Here is a 16852-nt window from a genome sequence, read left to right on the forward strand (position 1 = left end):
GTCAAAGCTTGCTGAACCCATGCGGGTCTCAGCCTTGGGTGAGAAGTACAAGGGAGGTACGTCAAGCGACCAACGTCCTTGCATGACATGAAACATGCGACAAGGGATTGGGGGATCCCTGCGGCATGCTGCAGGTGTGACTGGTAGAGCGAGAAAAAGCAAGATACAACAACACCAAGCAAACGCACGGGTGTGGAGCTATCACAAACGCCAGAAACAAGCAGTTGGATGAGCGGTGAAAAGAGCATATAAATTAGACAAGATGGCCGGAGCGGGACCATGGGGAAAGACAATCTCCGGGTGTTCTTTTGGTGATGACGTTGGCAGTGAGATGCACTCCACCCACACCACTCACTTATCGTCAGATACTGCGTGTATACACATGAATGGTGACTGCTGGACTCCAGGTGAGACACGTCATCGCACACTACAGGTGATCAGTCACAAACCCGCCTGACTGGTAAAAGAGTGGACGACGAGGCTGAGAGTGGCCTGTTCGCCCAGCCTTGCTCAGGAAGTTTGGGCCTCAGGCTCCCACTGACTCACGCGGCTTGTCCTAGGTAGTTGCACAGCGCCCGCCAGCCTTTCATCCTCTCCACACCCCGCTCTCGCCACCAGACGAAGCAAACCCATCCAATTCTTTCCTCAACCTTGTCCTGCTGCTTGTACCCATCTCCCATCTATCAGTTTCGGACACCATGTCGGCCAGAGGCGGTAGAGGTGGCGACCGCGGAGGAGCCCCGCGCGGTGGACGCGGTCGCGGAGGATTTCCCGCCCAGGGCGACCGAGGAGGAGCCCCCGCCCGCGGAGGCTACGGCGGCCCGCCCTATCGCGGCGGAGGAGGCGGCGGCGGCGACCGGGGCGGCTTCCGTGGCGGACGTGGAGCCGGCGGCGGCGGCGGCGGCGGCAGAGGAGGCTTCCAGCAGGGTCCGCAGGTCTTCGCGTAAGTCTCCTGCCCATTGTCTTGACCTGACGCGTGATCACGCCCTGACCGACACGCGTCTGCAGCGCCAACGCCATCCCCGCCCCCAATGCTCGCGTCACCCAGGCCGAAGACGCCATTCAGAAGGCCGTCGCCGGTACACAGGGTCTCGGTAGCCTGTCGCTGGACGACCAATTCCCGGGCCGTCCGGGCTTCGGCACCAGAGGCACCCCCGTCACCCTCTGGGCCAATTACTTTGAACTGGCTCCACCCAAGGACCTCGTGCTCCATCGCTACGACGTTAATGTCTCCCCGGAGGCCAAGGGCAAGAAGCAGAACCAGCTCATAAGGCTACTGCTTGACACCCCCGAGCTGAGCCCCTTCAAGGCCGACCTCGCCTCGGATTTCAAATCCACCCTCATCTCGCGGAAGAAACTGGACAGAGACGAGATCGTCGTCGGCTTCCAGTACCGTGCCGAAGATGAAGACGACCCTCTCCCCAATGCTCAGATGTACCGCATCCGCGTCAAGTTCACCAACACCCTGAGCGTGGGCGAGCTGCTGGATTACCTGACTTCCTCCAACATGGGCACGCGTTACCCGGACGAACAGCCCATTACCCAAGCTTTCAATATCTTCATGAACCACCACTCCAAGGCCTCCAACAATCTGGCCACCATTGGCAAGAGCAAGACCTTCTCCGTTGGCGGCGAAAAGTTTGACCTTGGAGTTGGCCTGGATGCCATCAGAGGCTTCTTCTCCAGTGTTCGCATGGCCACTTGTCGCGTGCTGGTCAACGTCAATGTCAGCTACGGTGCCTTCTACCAGGATATTCCGTTGGTGGAGCTCATGCGCAAGTATGGTACCGGCAACAAGCTCCGCCTGGAGAAGTTCCTCAAGAAGCTCAAGATCAGGACAACCCATCTTCCTGAGAAGAAGAACAAGTCAGGCAAGGTCCTCCCAAGGGTGAAAACCATTGCTGCTTTTGCGAACAAGTATGACGGACGCAACTTGGAGCATCCACCCAGGGTCAAGGCCTACGGCGCCGGCCCGAAGGACGTTGAGTTCTGGATGGACAGCGCGCCCCAGCAGACGTCTGCAGGCTCGGGAGGTGGCGGCAAAGGAAAGGGCAAAGGCAAGACCGCCGGCCCGGCGAAGCCACAGCCCGCGGGCTCTTCTGGTGGTCGCTACATCAGCGTCTACGATTTCTTCGTCCAAGGCAAGTGACTTCCCATGGTGCAGGACAATCATCACGCTGACAACAGGTAGCATACGGCAGGAAGATTGCCGATCCCTCGCTCCCAGTCGTCAACTGTGGTACGAGGGATCACCCATCATACCTCCCTCCCGAAGTTGGTGTTGTGATGCCCGCTCAGCCATCCGCGTCAAAGCTGGATCCAGACCAAACTGCTCAAATGATTAAATGTGCCGTGCGTCGGCCGTGGCAAAACGCTACGTCCATTGTCAACGAGGGATACCAGACAGTTGGCCTCAACAAGGAAGGAAACCTGCAGCTGGTTAGTTTTCCCACACAGTCCATCTTTTACATGACTAAAGCTCGACCAGGCGCAATTCGGCATCACGGTTCCGAAGTCGTTGATCACCGTGCAGGGACGCATCCTCAATGAGCCCAAGGTGGTCTACAAGCAAAACAAGCCCGCGAAGATGCAAGGAGGCTCTTGGAACCTCCTGAACGTCCAGTTCCACACTCCGGGCACGGCGTTGAAGAAATGGTCCTACCTGCTCATCTCCATGCCGGGCTACCCGGACACCTTGCGTGAAGGAGACTTGCAGCCTCTCATCGCCAACTTCCATAATACCTTGAAACAGACGGGCGTCCCGGTTGATGCCCCCATGCCAGGCAAACTGCTGCGCATCCGAGATCAAGACGACCCCGAGCTAGACGCCATGTTCTCGCGTGCGTCGAAGGGGCTCGACCTCCTCTTCATCATCTTCCCCGGCATCAACAAGAAGCTACCGGTCTACAACCGCATCAAGCGCCTTGGCGACTGCAAGTACGGCGTCCACACCATCTGCACCGACGGATCCAAGATCCAAAAAGAGCGCGGCCAGGACCAATACTTCCGCAACGTCGCGCTGAAGTTCAATCTCAAGCTCGGTGGCGTCAACCACACCGTCTCCAACATTCCCCCCCTCCTCGACATGTCCACCACCATGGTCGTCGGCGTCGACGTCACCCACCCCTCCCCGGACTCTAGCAACACCGCTCCCAGCATCGCCGCCATGGTCGCCAGCATCGACGCCCGGCTCGGCCAGTGGCCCGCCACCCTTTCGGTCCAATCCGCCGCGCGCCAAGAAATGGTCTCCTCCCTCACGCCCATGCTCATCTCGCGCCTGCGCCTGTGGCAGACCAAGGGCAAAAACGCCGCGCTCCCGGAGAACATCCTCCTCTACCGCGACGGCGTCTCCGAAGGCCAGTACAACCAAGTCCTGCACGACGAGATCCCCCAGCTCCGCGAAGCCTGCCGCCAGGTGTACCCCGCCACGCAGACGGCCAAGGGCCTCCCGCGCCTCGCCGTCGTCGTCGTCGGCAAGCGCCACCACACGCGCTTCTACCCCACGAGCGAGCAGCACGCCGACAAAAACTCAAACACCAAGCCCGGCACCGTCGTCGACCGCGGCGTCACCCAGGCCGCCCGCCAGTGGGACTTTTTCCTCCAGCCCCACTCCGCCCTGCAGGGCACCGCCCGCCCCGCCCATTACTTCGTCGTCCTGGACGAGGTCTTCCGCGCGAGGTATGCCGGCCCCGGGAAGAAACCTCTGCCGCCCGGATGCAAGAACGTCAGCGACGTCCTGGAGGAGTTGACCTTGGCGCTGTGTTATCTGTTCGGCCGCGCGACCAAGGCGGTCAGTTATTGCCCGCCGGCTTATTATGCGGATATCGCGTGTGAGCGGGGAAGGGCGTATCTGAGCGATGTGTTTGAGGCGAGCGTGGCGGGGTCGTCGAGTGGTGAGGGTGCACAGGGTGGTGGGCAGGTGAGGGACGAGGATATCAGGCTGCATGAGAAGTTGAGGGACTCGATGTTCTATATGTAGAGGATGGTGGGGAGGCAGGGAGAGTTGGTTGGTTGGTTGGTGAGTTGGTTGGTGAGAAGGCATGCGTTGAGATTGGATCGGGCCTCTTAACTTTTTTTCCTTCTTCTTTTTTTTTCTTCTCCTTGCGTGGTTGGTTGGACTTGGGAATTTGGATATGGTGCCAGGGATTTCTTTTTGTGTAGGGTTGCTTTGATTTGGTAGTCTCGACTCTTGATGATTAATGATATGGCTTTGGCGTTGGTACTGCGCGGCCCCCGCGTGATTTTGTCGTGGTGATCGGGTCTGCTGGGAGGTGTGATTGGCTTCTCAACAAAAGCCTGGTAGAAAAGCCAATCGGTAACGTGGGAATACCCAACTAGCCTTTCCATTCCAGAAGACGGCCAAATATGCACATAACTACCTTTCCTGCTTCTACACTTCTTCGCGTTTTTGGTCAAACTTTGCCCGTTCCTGACCTCGTGCTGATGAATTGTCAACATCCATCATCGCGAAGTGTCTATCTACATCGCGGCTCAATGCATCGTCACAGCATCATGCCAAGTCGATGAGGCGTGTCACCAAAAGTCCGCATTCATGAATAACTTGTCCCAATATGCAATGCCTCCAACAACGCACGACAGTGACACTTCCCCTTCGCAGTCGGCCGGGAGCTGTGCCTAAAGGATAATTCTCTACTCTCGTCTCACTTCACGACCAACACGAAACTCGGCCCCCGCACTGGTCTGCAGTAGACGACAAGACTCCAGAGGCCGAATAAGTAGCCGACTGATTTACCCACCACCACTCTCGTCGATGTGCACGCTGCCCAACCCCCCTGAGCACGGCGACTCGACACATGCCCGCCCGATCCGCTCCCGGCGATCGCGTGCCGTCGCCATCGGCACGGACGGCGGTGTCATCTGTCTCAGCTGTGGCACGAGGAAGGCGTCGCGCTCCATCTTTCACGACAGTTCATAAGCGTGGTTTCTTCGGTTGATGGTCCGTTTTCCTCCGTAGGGTCTGGGTGAGATGTGCGTGCGTGTCAGCTAACGCTAAAAGAAATGACTGGGGCTCCCAGTTCGACGGAAATGTGACGACCCAGCCGCTGTGGGATGGGGTGGGGCATTGCTCGACTCCGAATTCTTTTCACTGCCGACTAGGCGAGTGTGGAATGCATCGTTTTGGTTTGATGATGATCAGCTGCGTTGATGGCCGCTAGTGTGGGTTGGGCATTTCTTTTGTTACTGAAGCTTGCATTCCCTGGCATGGTAGGACCGGAGAGAGGGAAATGAAAGATGTGACAAGGCCAACAAGAACCGACGAAGTGTTCCAACCCTCGATAAATCGTCCCATGCTTCTATGAATCGCATCCAAGGTATCTTTGCGGCTTTAGTGTCTGACAACCGTCAACGTGGCTTTAAATTGTAAATCGTGGTCTCGCTCGCAGACGTCCAGCATGATCACGTCAGGATCTGAATGCACTGGGCCAGTGACGTAGATACATACGTACAGTTCGCGCTAGACACAAACCACATATACGCCTGCCGTCAGCCCGCTCGTGATCTCAAGGCAGTACTAGTCATAGCACGTTATACGCCCTAGGGATACCTGATCAGACTTCTTTTCCCTGCTGCTGCTTATATAGCACGTATCATTTCGCATTAACTTCCGAGTCTCGCTACAGTACCGTTCCTGAGCGGCCTCGACACTGCGTACTCCTTGCCTGGCTCCACTCAACGTTCGCACCTCAGCACTCTCTTCTGAGGGGGCAGCGGCAGCGGGCTTATAACCATCATCTCTTGTTCATGACGATCATCAGCATTGTCCGTCTGGCCTACAGTGTAGCATCATCCACGCAAGGCTTTCGCTTCGTTAAGCCGGCAGCCAGTAGCGCGAGGTGGTATGTCTTGAACTCGGGGCAAACACGACGGCAAGTTTTGGGTCTGGATGTCTTGCTGGTCCAATTCGATGTGATCTCTGCGAGTAGAGAATTATCCTCGGAATTTCAAGCATGTATCGCCGAGATGGATTTGTGTGGGCACGCTCATCTCAAGCCGCTCACTCGGTGCCAGCTCCCGCGGGGAACGCGTGACTTACCTGCTTGAGCTGGACGGACCACTCGGCATGGGAGCTGCGGGGGCTGTCTTGGGACTATACATGCTAGGAATTTCGGACTGTGAAGAGGTTCGTTTTGTGCAATAGCATGCCTGTTTGCGATTGGATAGGCATGGGGCTGGAAATAAACCATTGGTATACCTCTAGGAATCATTCGATTCCTTGAGACTACAAGGCGATATCACGACGCTTTGTCCTCCGCTCGCAATAGCCTCAGTCAAATCCACGTGGTTCATTGATCAAGTGATTGACGACACGCATCGTTGGAAAGGATGGGTGGTGGAGTTCAGCTTTCCAATGTGGTGAAGATCACCATGTAAATGCTGATGCTCAACTTTCCTTGCAAGTGGTAAAGGTAGTACTGCGATAAAGATGGGAGGCTGACTCAGTCCGAGCTTCGTGCTGTTCAAGAGATATGCGAGTGACCGAGCTTGACTAGAGAGTAGAGAGTATTGTTACACTGCAGGGACGGACGAGACTGCCGATATCAGGTATTGGATGTGAGCGGAGCTGCTCAGCTCTCTTATAATGGCAGTGTAATGCCAGTAATGCATGCACAACACGTGCATGTCCTTTTTCTCAAAACGGCGACTGAGCTCTGCGATCGCGGAATCTCTTAGTGGCAGCTGATGGAGTACCTTGACGACACACTGCATTAGTCGCGAGGGTAAAAGATTACCCCGTGATTATGAGCCGTCTATGTTGTCAGGTCGCGCATTACTTTTAGATGCCGAGATGTGGTGAGAAAAAGCAAGGAATGATCATCGGCTGTCGTCGAAACGAAGATTCTCGATGCTCGTAAGCAAGTTGCGCGTCCATCGTGGCTTCGAGAAGCGTCGTGGGGGCGAGATTGACGATGGAACTGCCTAGAGACATGTCCAACATGACTGCAGGTACGGCCATCGTATCCGGTGGGCGCGGGCGATGGGCTGGAGGGTCGTGTGATTGCAGGCAGGGGTATCGGCGTGGCCGTCGGTTGGGAATTCTTGGAAAAGTCGGAACAAGGTGAAGAAAAGAGGGGAGATAAAAGCACAATGACGATGCTAGAGGGTCGGTGTTGGCAGAAGAGGTAAAGGGTCATCAAGGGGGTCACGGAGTGGCGTCGGGGAGAGCCGAATGATGAGGGCGGAAGCTTAGCGAGAGGGCCCTGGCATCGAGTGCTGGTGGGGTTCTGGGAGCATCGGTAGGCACAAACGACAGGTCGCAGACAAGGTAGCACGGCAATGCAGAGGATTGTTTTTAGAAAGTCGTGTGTTCGATCGGGCAGACCGGGATTTGAAATGGGCTTCTGGGCAAATCAGAAAGCAGTGCGAAGGCAGAAATGCAGGGTGGGATAAGCGGAAGCACGATGCCGGGGGACTCGGTTCGGCGGGGCGGTTAAGGCTGATGGCTTGTGGTGGCTAAGGGGCGCTGGGTTGCAAGGTGCCACGAGGAGTGGCAGTGAGACCAAGAGTGGGCGTGAGGCGCAGGAGCAGGCTGAGAAGCTTAAAAATTAACATTGAGCTGCGAATCGGGATTGGCGGATTTAAGTGGAGCGATGGGGAATCATTCCCAGCGGTTGGTGGCTGCGGGAAGCGCGAAGGCCGCAGCTGAGGGGAGTAAGCCGGGTGGTGTGGCTGGTACGAATGGCTGCTGACACTCTGAGGTGAGGCCGGTCGTGTGGACCAGAGTCGAAGCGGTTCGTGTGCCTGGGAAGCGGAGCGATGACGCTGCGGCGGCTCGGGAGGCCTGGGTGGGAGCCGACGCTCTCTCTGGTGTTGGTTGTCCGTCAGCACTGGCGAGGCAGCGCACCGAGTGCGGGCCGATTGTTGGCCTCCGCAAGCCTGGAGCAACGCTTCACGAGACTGTGCAGACTGACCGGACGGAGCATAGCAGGCGGAGGCAGGCGGAGGCAGGCAGAGGCAGGCAGGTCTGTGAGCGTCAGTGTTCGCATCGCGGGTGGTGAGGCGGCGTTGGTGCATCGACGCGGTGGTTTGGGATTGCCGGGCAACATGGGCGCGGCCCGTGCTGCAGCCTAAAATGCGTTAGTCAGCGCTTGTTCTCCCGCATCCGTCGCCGCGTGTGCGCTCAGCCCCGGTAATCGTCGCGACTACACCTGCCTGCTGTCCTCCGCCTCCAACAGACGTCGCTTGCATGCTTCTTCTGGAATCCACCCGCCTGCCTCTGCCTCTTCGCCCCATGCCGGCCCACCACCGGCGCCATGAATCCTTCCGGCTCTTTCATCTGAGCCTCAACTTTCTACCGCTACCGCCCGGCTCCGTGCGTGGTCCTCCATTTTCTTAATTTAGCACCATGCTGACCGCTGTCGTCTTTTCAATTGGCCCAATATCTTTCCCATCTCGGCCAATGACTCGTCAATTCCTGGACCATGGCTCTGGACCATCACCACCACCGCCTCCTACTCATCGGGATAGCCGGTGACGCCATGGAACCTTGCTCTGCTATCTCCATGCTTTTGATCCCGTCCTCTATGACTGCGCTTGCCGAGCCATCTCAATTTGTCAACCACGAATGCTGACCACGTCCATCTGCCCGCTTCCGAGCCACTTTGCTCACGTTTCCGCATCATTCTAATCTCTGACCATATCATGTTTCTCCACACACGTCTTTTTGCGAAAAGGCCCCTTGCTATCCGTCAGCCCCATCCTGCCGCTTCTCGCGAGCGCCGGGGCCCCTCACCATTGAGCGGGCCTCATAATGGGCCGCAGCTCGCATCACGAAAGGAAGGAGTGATCCGTGCCCGACCAGCAACACGATCCGCCATTGCACCTTCCAAGAAAAGGCCCTGTGGATTAGACCTTCAGCATTCGTATATATCCTCTCCGCCACATGTATTCAAGCCACCATCACCCTGCACACACACCAGTCTTCCAACTTGGATGCCCATACTCCCAGTCCCTACTGAATTCGAGAGACCCCCGCCTCGTATATATCTGATTCCGGTTTTTGACATCATGTCCAACGGTCCCATCACTGAAGTAAGCCGTGTGAGCTCAGAGGTCCCAACAAGGCTGATAAGAGCGGCAGAATGAGAAGAGACAGCTTGTCGGTGCTCTCCAGACCCATCGTCTGAATACCATAGCCGAGCTTCGCCGCGCTGAGAAGTCCCTGGCCACCATTGACTCGGCCGATGTCTCGGAGCCCATGACCTCTGCATGTATTATTGCCCCTGCGCAACTGTTGCGGCCGGCAAGAGACTGATCTGAAAAGGGACATACTACGTCAACCACCATGGCCTTCTCACAGAGCTCCGTAGCTTATCCCGCAATTACCCTTTCAAGTATTATTCAAAGCCTTCAAACCTTGCACGACATGGACTGACTCGTCTTTCTTGGGCAGTTCTGATTGCGTCGAAGAGGCCAAACGCCGCGTTTACTCGGATCCCAACAGCAACCGGAGTTGGAACCTTGCATGGCTCGTGTTGACCAAAATCCAGACCGAGTAGGGCTTCCCGATCCAACTCGACAGTGCATCTTCTGATTCTTTTACAGCCAGTTGATTCCTTACTACGCCCGCTACCAAGCCTCCCAACCGGCCATGTGGGGCAACCACGCCCCGACTGCGGACGGAGTGGCTAAGCTCGCTAGCGCCTTCGTTAGCGAGTGGAACCATGCCGTCTCACAGATGCTCCGCTACTGGGAGCGTCCGCCTGTCTCGCATTGAGATGTCGCAGTCTTTCGAAGACAACAGCTCAAGAGAGTTGATTTCGTTCACTTTTTCAGCGTTTCGTCATTGCTAGAATTTTTTGTCATTTGACGTTTGCATGTTGTCCCAAACACCTCTCAAGTCTCCCTTTTCACACCGGCCATGGAATCACTTCAATCGTTTCAGCTATATACCTCTTCAGCCGGTCCTGTCGTTGGCACTTTCATAGATATTTCAGATCTCGATCCGGCATCGAGCACTTTCTTTACAGTCTGCTGTTCCGCTTCTTCGCCTACTCGAACACGTGTCTGATTGTTCAACTTTTCTCTTTCAACACCCTCCATGGAGTATTCCATGGTTGTGCGCCGTCTTATGTCGCAAGAAGAGAACCAGACCAAACAACACCTTTCCATTCCGACTGGACCGGGATATCATCAGGAGGGCCTGGACAACCCCCTCCAACATGGCTAACGGACGCCATGGAAGAACAGTCACATAGGGTAGGCCGCGACTCTCGACGAGGCTGTCAACCAACCAACGGCGAAGGCGCACATCAGGTAAGTGGCGATTGCACAACGGCGACTCCGCTAACGCGAGGTCAGATAAAAGCATCTCCTTTGACCGTTGCCATCTGTCAACCCTGCCAAGCCAGATTGCTAGGCACGACGCGCGTGCCTGAGACAGGGCGGATGTACCCGAGAGGCGAGGGCGAACTTTGATGAAAGGTCTAGACACTTCGACGGGCATGTCCAAGGCTGAGACAGGACCGGGAACGCCGGCCTGGAAAAGTTTAAGCCAAGAGGATGCTTCGTCAGGGTTTGCAGGGTGCGGAGGGGGGTGGGTGAAGCCTGGATGCTGCTTGGGATCACCGAGGGGATGACGAAGCCCGCGCAGAAAACCGGACTTTATCTGATCAAAAGGGCGGATCTGGCCGAGGTGAAGGAGCAGCAAGGTGTGCTGGGGGGCGGATTGCCATGTCAGTGGCTGCGCATGGCCGGGGGGTGAGATGAGGCAATGACGAAGCGTGTGGCTAAGCGGTCGAGGTGATGATGAGGAAGATTCGCGAAGTGCACCTGGATGAGCTGGCAATGACGGGTCGATGGAACGGCCGAAGCGATTCCCAACTTGCCTGATGCGGAGAAAATTGCAGCAACAGAGATCCACGCGGCGGAGCTCGGCCTCAGCCCTGCTGCGGCGAGCGGTCGGTGCTGAGAGGGACTCACGTGCGAAATCGGCAGCGCCCGAAGGCCAAGCGGAAATCTCTTCTCTCAGGCTTCTGTGTAGGGGTTGTGTCTTAGGAGCGGCCAGCTAACAGCGTCCATGTCAGGCATCCAGACGCGTGGCCCGGGGTTGTTTGGCCCAGGGCGGCGTCTGATTGGCCCAGTGTTTCATTGATCCCCCGGCAGCACACGTGCGATGTCTCTGCTCGTGCTGGCCAGCTGCGGCGGGCGGCGGTGCGCTCGTTTTCCGCGCTGGCTGGTTCCGCGCTCGCGAGAGGTGGGATGGTGCTTTGTCAAGGCTTGCAGCTACATGCCACCTTCCCGGCCCGTCGTGCCAGAAACGAGGCAGCCGCTGCAGCTGCTCCCAGGGCCTGGCTCTGGCGGTGGTGTGGCCGCACCATTGGCTCTTCGGCACGCAGGTGGGCCACTGCCGACAAGTATGCGTATGCGCGCAACGTACCTGCAGCCTCCTTCATTTGGCTCGTCACCCTACCACCGTCGGAGCGGTGCGCCACAGTGGCAGCCATCGACCGTCCGCGCTTCCGTTCCCGCTGCCGGCCGCGACCACACGCCCCCTCGTGCGCCGGGATGGGCCAGCCTGAAGAAGCAGCCGCCGGTGCCCAGCTGGCGCTCGGACGGACGCCTGCCAACGACACAAGGCGCAAACCAGGTCCGTAATCCGTCTCCTCTATACCTAGCCGAGTGCGGCAGGTCGACGGCCCAATCACCGTGGCGCAGGCCAGACGCCCCCCACCTGCCACTACCGCTCCCACACTGCCGCACCTCGCTGCGCGTGATATAGGGACACAGGCCGGAGCCTTCCGTCGCCTTGACTCGCCGCCACTTAATATGGTCGCACACAGGGCGATCCATGCCAAGGCTGATTCGGCATCGAGACCTTCAAGCTCCGAGACAATCCTTCATTATGGGCAGCTGCCGTCGCTCGAGAGCCAAGCTTGTATAAGAAGCTGCTCTCGGCGCCTCGTCTTGGTTTTGCTTCACCAGCACATCATTCCTCCTCCCTGCCTCCTGCAGCAAAGACAGCAAAGATACCCAGAACCCTCCTCTCCTCTTCCGCCTTCTTCAAGATGCGTTTGACCTTCCCTCTCGCCGCCGCCGCCTTGGCGCTTTCCTCCCCCGGCAGCACTGCGCACCCGACCATTTCGTCGAGGGCCAGCTCCAGCGGCTGCACCGTCTACCTGAACAGCACTCGCACCAAGCCGGCGAACCCTGCCGAAAACATCCTCATGAGTAAGTCGCCCCCCGGCCGTTAATCCTCATGTTATGCCGCTCGTACTGACAAAAACATCACAGAGACCATGATCAAGTGGAACAACTCGACCGACAGCTCGGGCTTCTCCTCGGTAAGTCTGAGTCCTTCCTTCCTTTCTCAACTTCGGCAATGCACATGCACGCCCTGAAACCCAGTTCTTGTTTTTTTCCTTCCCCCCTCTTTCCCCTCACCACCTGCACCTCCACCTCCACTCATCACAATCGCATGACACACACAAACGCGACCTTCCCCACCCACCACACCACAGTACACCACCAAAACCAAACCCCCAAACTAACACGATCTCACGACGCAGAGCTACTGCGACTGGTCCAACACGATCCAGGACCCCTTCTCCATCTTCTTCTACGCCGACACCATCCCCGACTACGAGACGACGGACGCGCTGGCCGCCGTGCTCGACCCGTGGGTCGGCACCTGGCTGGTGTCGTCGACGCCCAAGCCCGCGACGGGCAACGCCGGCGATTACAACATCACGGCCGTTGAGTGTACGTCGGCTTGATTGTGTTGGATTGGATTGGATTGGATTGGATTGGATGATGGATGGATGGATGGGTGGTTGAGGTGAGGGTGGTGGTGGTTAGGGTTGGGGTTGGCGGTGTCTTCTGTTCTTTGGCGGGTTTCTTTGGGGTGTGTTTGGTTGGGCCGGCGGGCTTTGATTATTTTTTCTTCTCTTCTTCTGAGCATACATGCGATACGAGCACGATTTTTGGGTATATGCTTCTTCGTGTCTTTCCTGCTTCTGGGTGGAAAAGTAAGTGGATTGAATACAGGAAAATGGTCTTGGGATGTAAGAGTACGTACCTTGAGGGCAGCACGATATTTGTGCGTCGTGAGTGAAGTCTCGCCGCGGACCGCCGCCGTAGAAATGGGAGGTGAAAGATCCCAAAGGCAACAAGGGTAGACGTGGCTCGAGGAGAGACGCCCCTATGTTGATGGGCGGGGGGAGGAGGAGGGGGAGGGGGAAAACGAGTTGAAGCTGGTTAATTCCCATTCCCAACCCATCAAGGCGGCCCGCCCACAGGCGCAGGCCGCACACGGCCCTCTTCCTCTTCCTCTTCCTCTTCCTCCTCCTCCTCCTCCTCCTCGGACGACCTATCCCTCAACGCAGCCATCTGCAACGAGTCCTCCCTCCCCAACGCCCCCGGCTCCGCCCTCCTCCTCCCCCCCTCGGCCCTCGCCTCCGCCGCCTTCACACTCCCCCCCTTCTCCTCTCCATCCCCCCTCCCCCCAGCCTCCGTCCGCCTCTGCGCCTCCTCCTCCCCCCCACCCCCCACCACCACCCCCATCTCCACATCCACATCCGCCTGCGCCTCACCACCCCCATGACCATTATACGGCCACCTAAACTCATCCTCCCCGGCCCCCGTGCCCCTCCCCCCGCCCACCCCTCCCCACCCCCCACCTCCATCGTTCCCACTCCCACCACTGCTCCCACCGCTCCCGCCACTCCCCGGCAAACTGAACTTGTTCCCGCCCCTGACGGCGGCGACGAGGCGGTTGAGGATGGCGAACTCGAGCTTGAGCTTGACGCTGTAGACGAAGGGCTTGAACGTCGTCTGCACGCGGTAGAAGTTCGCGAACTGGGTGCCGAGCAGGGTGAAGTCGAGGGCGACGACGACGAGGTTGACGTAGATGAGGTGGCGGCGGATGGCGCGGAGGGTGTGGCGGTTGGAGAGGGAGGGGTAAACGGCGGCGGCGGTGAGGGAGGAGGAGGTCGAGGTCGAGGTCGTTGTGGTTGTTGTGGTTGTCGCGGCGAGGGTGGTGGAGGTGGGGGAGGGGCCGGCGCTGTTGGGGTTGGGGTTGGGGTTGGGGTTGTTGGGGTTGTGGTGGTGGTGGTGGGCGGCCGGGTTGGTCATCAGCGTCGTCCGGGCGGTTTGCGGGGGCTCGGGCAGGGGCTTGAGGACTTTGGTGCAGGCTTCGTAGATGTAGAGGCCGGAGATGACGCATTCCTGCAGCGTAAAGGCCGTCACTTGGACTTTCTCGTACGTCATGTACAGGGCGGCGCGGGCGGCGCTGGTCTCGGCCAGGAAGACGAGGACGCAGGTGGGGATCTGGAAGAGGATGGCGTCGACGATGATCATGGCGAGGACGGCGCGCAGCTTGAGGGCGCGCGAGTCGCGGATGACGAGGTAGAGGCGCGAGTACAGGGCGAGGGACTGGCAGGTCACCATGGGCACCCAACCTATGACGATGAAGGTGAGGCCGACCCAGCGCGTGGCGTCGATGGTGACGAAGTATTTGATGACGAAGCCGACGACGTAGAGGAAGACGCCGGAGGTGGAGAGGGTGATGGACCAGAAGTAGAGGCCGGAGCGGCGGCGGAAGGTGAAGTAGATTTTGGTGAGGATGTCGACGCCGTTGAAGGTGGCCATGGAGAGGAAGGCGACCATGACGAGGGCGAGGCCGTAGGGCGGCCGGTCGCGGCTCATCTCGTAGAAGCTGCCTTTGTCCTCCATGAGGAGCTGGCGTGTGGGCGGACGTGACGCGTGTTGGGCGAAGTGTTGTGGCAGAGGGTTGAGGTTTTGGGGTACGGCAGCAGTGACCCCAAAGCATTATCATGGGGCGAATTGATCGATTGGTCGGCTGGGCCGGGCACCGGGGGGCATTAGGCTAGCCAGGTTGGCGATCTGGTAGTCGGGATCTTCGGGGTCTGATCTGAGATGGCGATGACGCGCAATTGGGGGCGCGGCTGGGAGGAAGTCCCCATCGAGGACGCGGCTAGCGGTGACGGGGCCGGGCTGATTCCCATGAGTGGAGGCGGGTTTCGGGGAGACGGTCATGGTGGGCTACGTAGAGATCCGAGACAATATGGGAGTGTCCCGATGTCATCGCCACGAGCAGCCGGGAGCGGAGTGAGAGCGGTGAGGTGTACACGCTTATGACGCGTGGAGAAGCTTATCGTAGAGAAGCAGGATGTGCCTCCGACCAAAGGCACAGGCTTGACTGCGGCGCCGGCTAAGCGAGCCCCGCACTCTGCACAGCTTTCTGAGCAGACGGGACGGGACAGCTCCAGCCACTCCAGCCAGCAGGCTAGACCGTTTAGCTCCCGCCATTCGCGCCAGTCAGCCGCGTCCAAGTCTCGCGTTTGCCTCTCCCCGCCTAGCGCCGGTCAACTATCCGGAGAATTCGGGCGTCGGCGTCGCCGTGGCGTTGACATGGAAGACCGACAGACAGCCACCCGGCCTCGTGGCGAAGATCATCTCTCACCGGCGTGGCGACCAAGACCGTCGTCACCACCGAAAAATCGTGAGCCCCGGCTTCAGCAATGTAGGTACGCCCCAGGCACTAATCGTCGGATGATGCACACTAGGTAGACGGAGCAAAACGCCCACGCGGCACCGCAATTCGATGAGTCGAGAAGCGCGGGACGTTGGCGCCGAATCCCAAATCTTCTCGAAGCCTGGCCTGCATTTACCCACTGCGGTCCGATAGCTGACCGCGTCCCGTCCCATGGGCCCCTAAATAGCATCATGGAAATAACTCAACTGAACCCATCGTACCCAATAGTGCGCCGCCCCTGCACCTGCACCATCCCGATTTCGGGGAGCTGAACCTCGGATGCTTGGTAGAAGACGAGACCGGTACCTGGAGGCGGCTCAGAAAAGCCACCCTGAGCCCCGGCGATCAATCATCGTGGGGGTGGATCATGCAAGGATCAGCCGCGGCCATTCTCGAATCCAGGTATACTTCAAATCAAGCGGCCAGGCGCCATGGCTAGCTTACTTTTGCTTGTTTTGATTTGGCATTTGAGAACCCTGGCGTGACGAGTTCTCGACGACACTTCAAAAGAAAGAGATATGCTGCCCCTACTCTCGACACGCCATGCATGGAAAATCAAAGACTGAGTGGGTTTTCACCTCTCTCTACCAAGCAGGCGCAAGCAGGACGACGTTACACAGAGCGCTGCTTGACATAAAAGGCACTGGGCGACACGAAAATGAGAGCAAAAGCTACTGCATTCATTGCCTTCTGATCATGACACTTCCACTATTCATCCCTTTGCATCGATTTCCTCCAAGCTACGGATATAACCGTACTGAGCTTTTTCTTTTGGCGTCAGGAAGCAATCCCACTTCCCCGACCAAACCCCCCATCAGCACCACATCCGGCAACTGCCATGCTTTCTTCCCCCCTCCCCCATCGCCGCCGCCACCACCACCCCCTCCCCCCTCACGCCAACGCCTCCACAATCGCATCATACGCCTCCTTCGCCGCATACGCCTCATCAAACAGCAACGGCGTGGTGCTCGCGCGCCAGCTGCTCGCATCACTCACGCCCCACACGGTAATGCCGACGCAGTTCTCGACGTCCACGCACGCCTGCGTCGCGCTCACGTAGTCGCTCGCGGCCGCGCCCGCGATGTCCAGCTCCGTGATGGCGCACTCGCTCGCGGCCGCGCACAGCGCCTGCAGCGCCGCCGCCGTCCCCGTCGCGCCCCCCGCCGACAGGTGCGACTGCGACCCGATGCCGTCGATGGGGACGCCGGCTGCGATCCAGGACGTGACTTTGCTGATGAGGCCGGTGGTTTTGGCGTAGGTGGCGGAGTCGAGGCTGTGGGTGGGTGGGTTAGTTGTTGATGTTGTTGGCGGCTTGGGGAAGGGATTGGGGAGGGGGGG

At 58.5% G+C, this 16852-nt stretch overlaps 4 protein-coding genes across 4 annotated transcripts; 3 read left to right on the top strand and 1 right to left on the bottom strand.

Annotated features, from left to right (window-relative positions):
• Nucleotides 1-698: 698 nt before the first annotated feature.
• On the top strand, nucleotides 699-3979 carry BKCO1_18000151 (rna interference and silencing protein; the record flags this gene model as incomplete). Its single annotated transcript, XM_020271786.1, has 4 exons — nucleotides 699-943; nucleotides 1009-2145; nucleotides 2202-2439; nucleotides 2489-3979. The coding sequence occupies 4 exons, from the start codon at nucleotides 699-701 to the stop codon at nucleotides 3977-3979; spliced, it is 3111 nt and encodes a 1036-aa protein (XP_020131586.1).
• A 5048-nt stretch (nucleotides 3980-9027) lies between these two features.
• BKCO1_18000152 (uncharacterized protein) lies at nucleotides 9028-9736 on the top strand (the record flags this gene model as incomplete). The annotated part of the gene is made up of 5 exons (XM_020271787.1): nucleotides 9028-9051; nucleotides 9101-9230; nucleotides 9284-9353; nucleotides 9413-9514; nucleotides 9565-9736. 5 exons carry the CDS (start codon nucleotides 9028-9030, stop codon nucleotides 9734-9736), a joined length of 498 nt encoding a protein of 165 aa, XP_020131589.1.
• A 1512-nt stretch (nucleotides 9737-11248) lies between these two features.
• BKCO1_18000153 (protein fam47c) lies at nucleotides 11249-12734 on the top strand (the record flags this gene model as incomplete). Its single annotated transcript, XM_020271788.1, has 4 exons — nucleotides 11249-11608; nucleotides 11835-12189; nucleotides 12253-12302; nucleotides 12528-12734. 4 exons carry the CDS (start codon nucleotides 11249-11251, stop codon nucleotides 12732-12734), a joined length of 972 nt encoding a protein of 323 aa, XP_020131588.1.
• A 502-nt stretch (nucleotides 12735-13236) lies between these two features.
• On the bottom strand, nucleotides 13237-14691 carry BKCO1_18000154 (uncharacterized protein; the record flags this gene model as incomplete). The annotated part of the gene is made up of 1 exon (XM_020271789.1): nucleotides 13237-14691. The coding sequence occupies one exon, from the start codon at nucleotides 14689-14691 to the stop codon at nucleotides 13237-13239; it is 1455 nt and encodes a 484-aa protein (XP_020131590.1).
• Nucleotides 14692-16852: the final 2161 nt, after the last annotated feature.

This window comes from Diplodia corticola (genome assembly GCF_001883845.1).
Source record: "Diplodia corticola strain CBS 112549 chromosome Unknown scaffold18, whole genome shotgun sequence".
NCBI lineage: Eukaryota > Fungi > Ascomycota > Dothideomycetes > Botryosphaeriales > Botryosphaeriaceae > Diplodia > Diplodia corticola.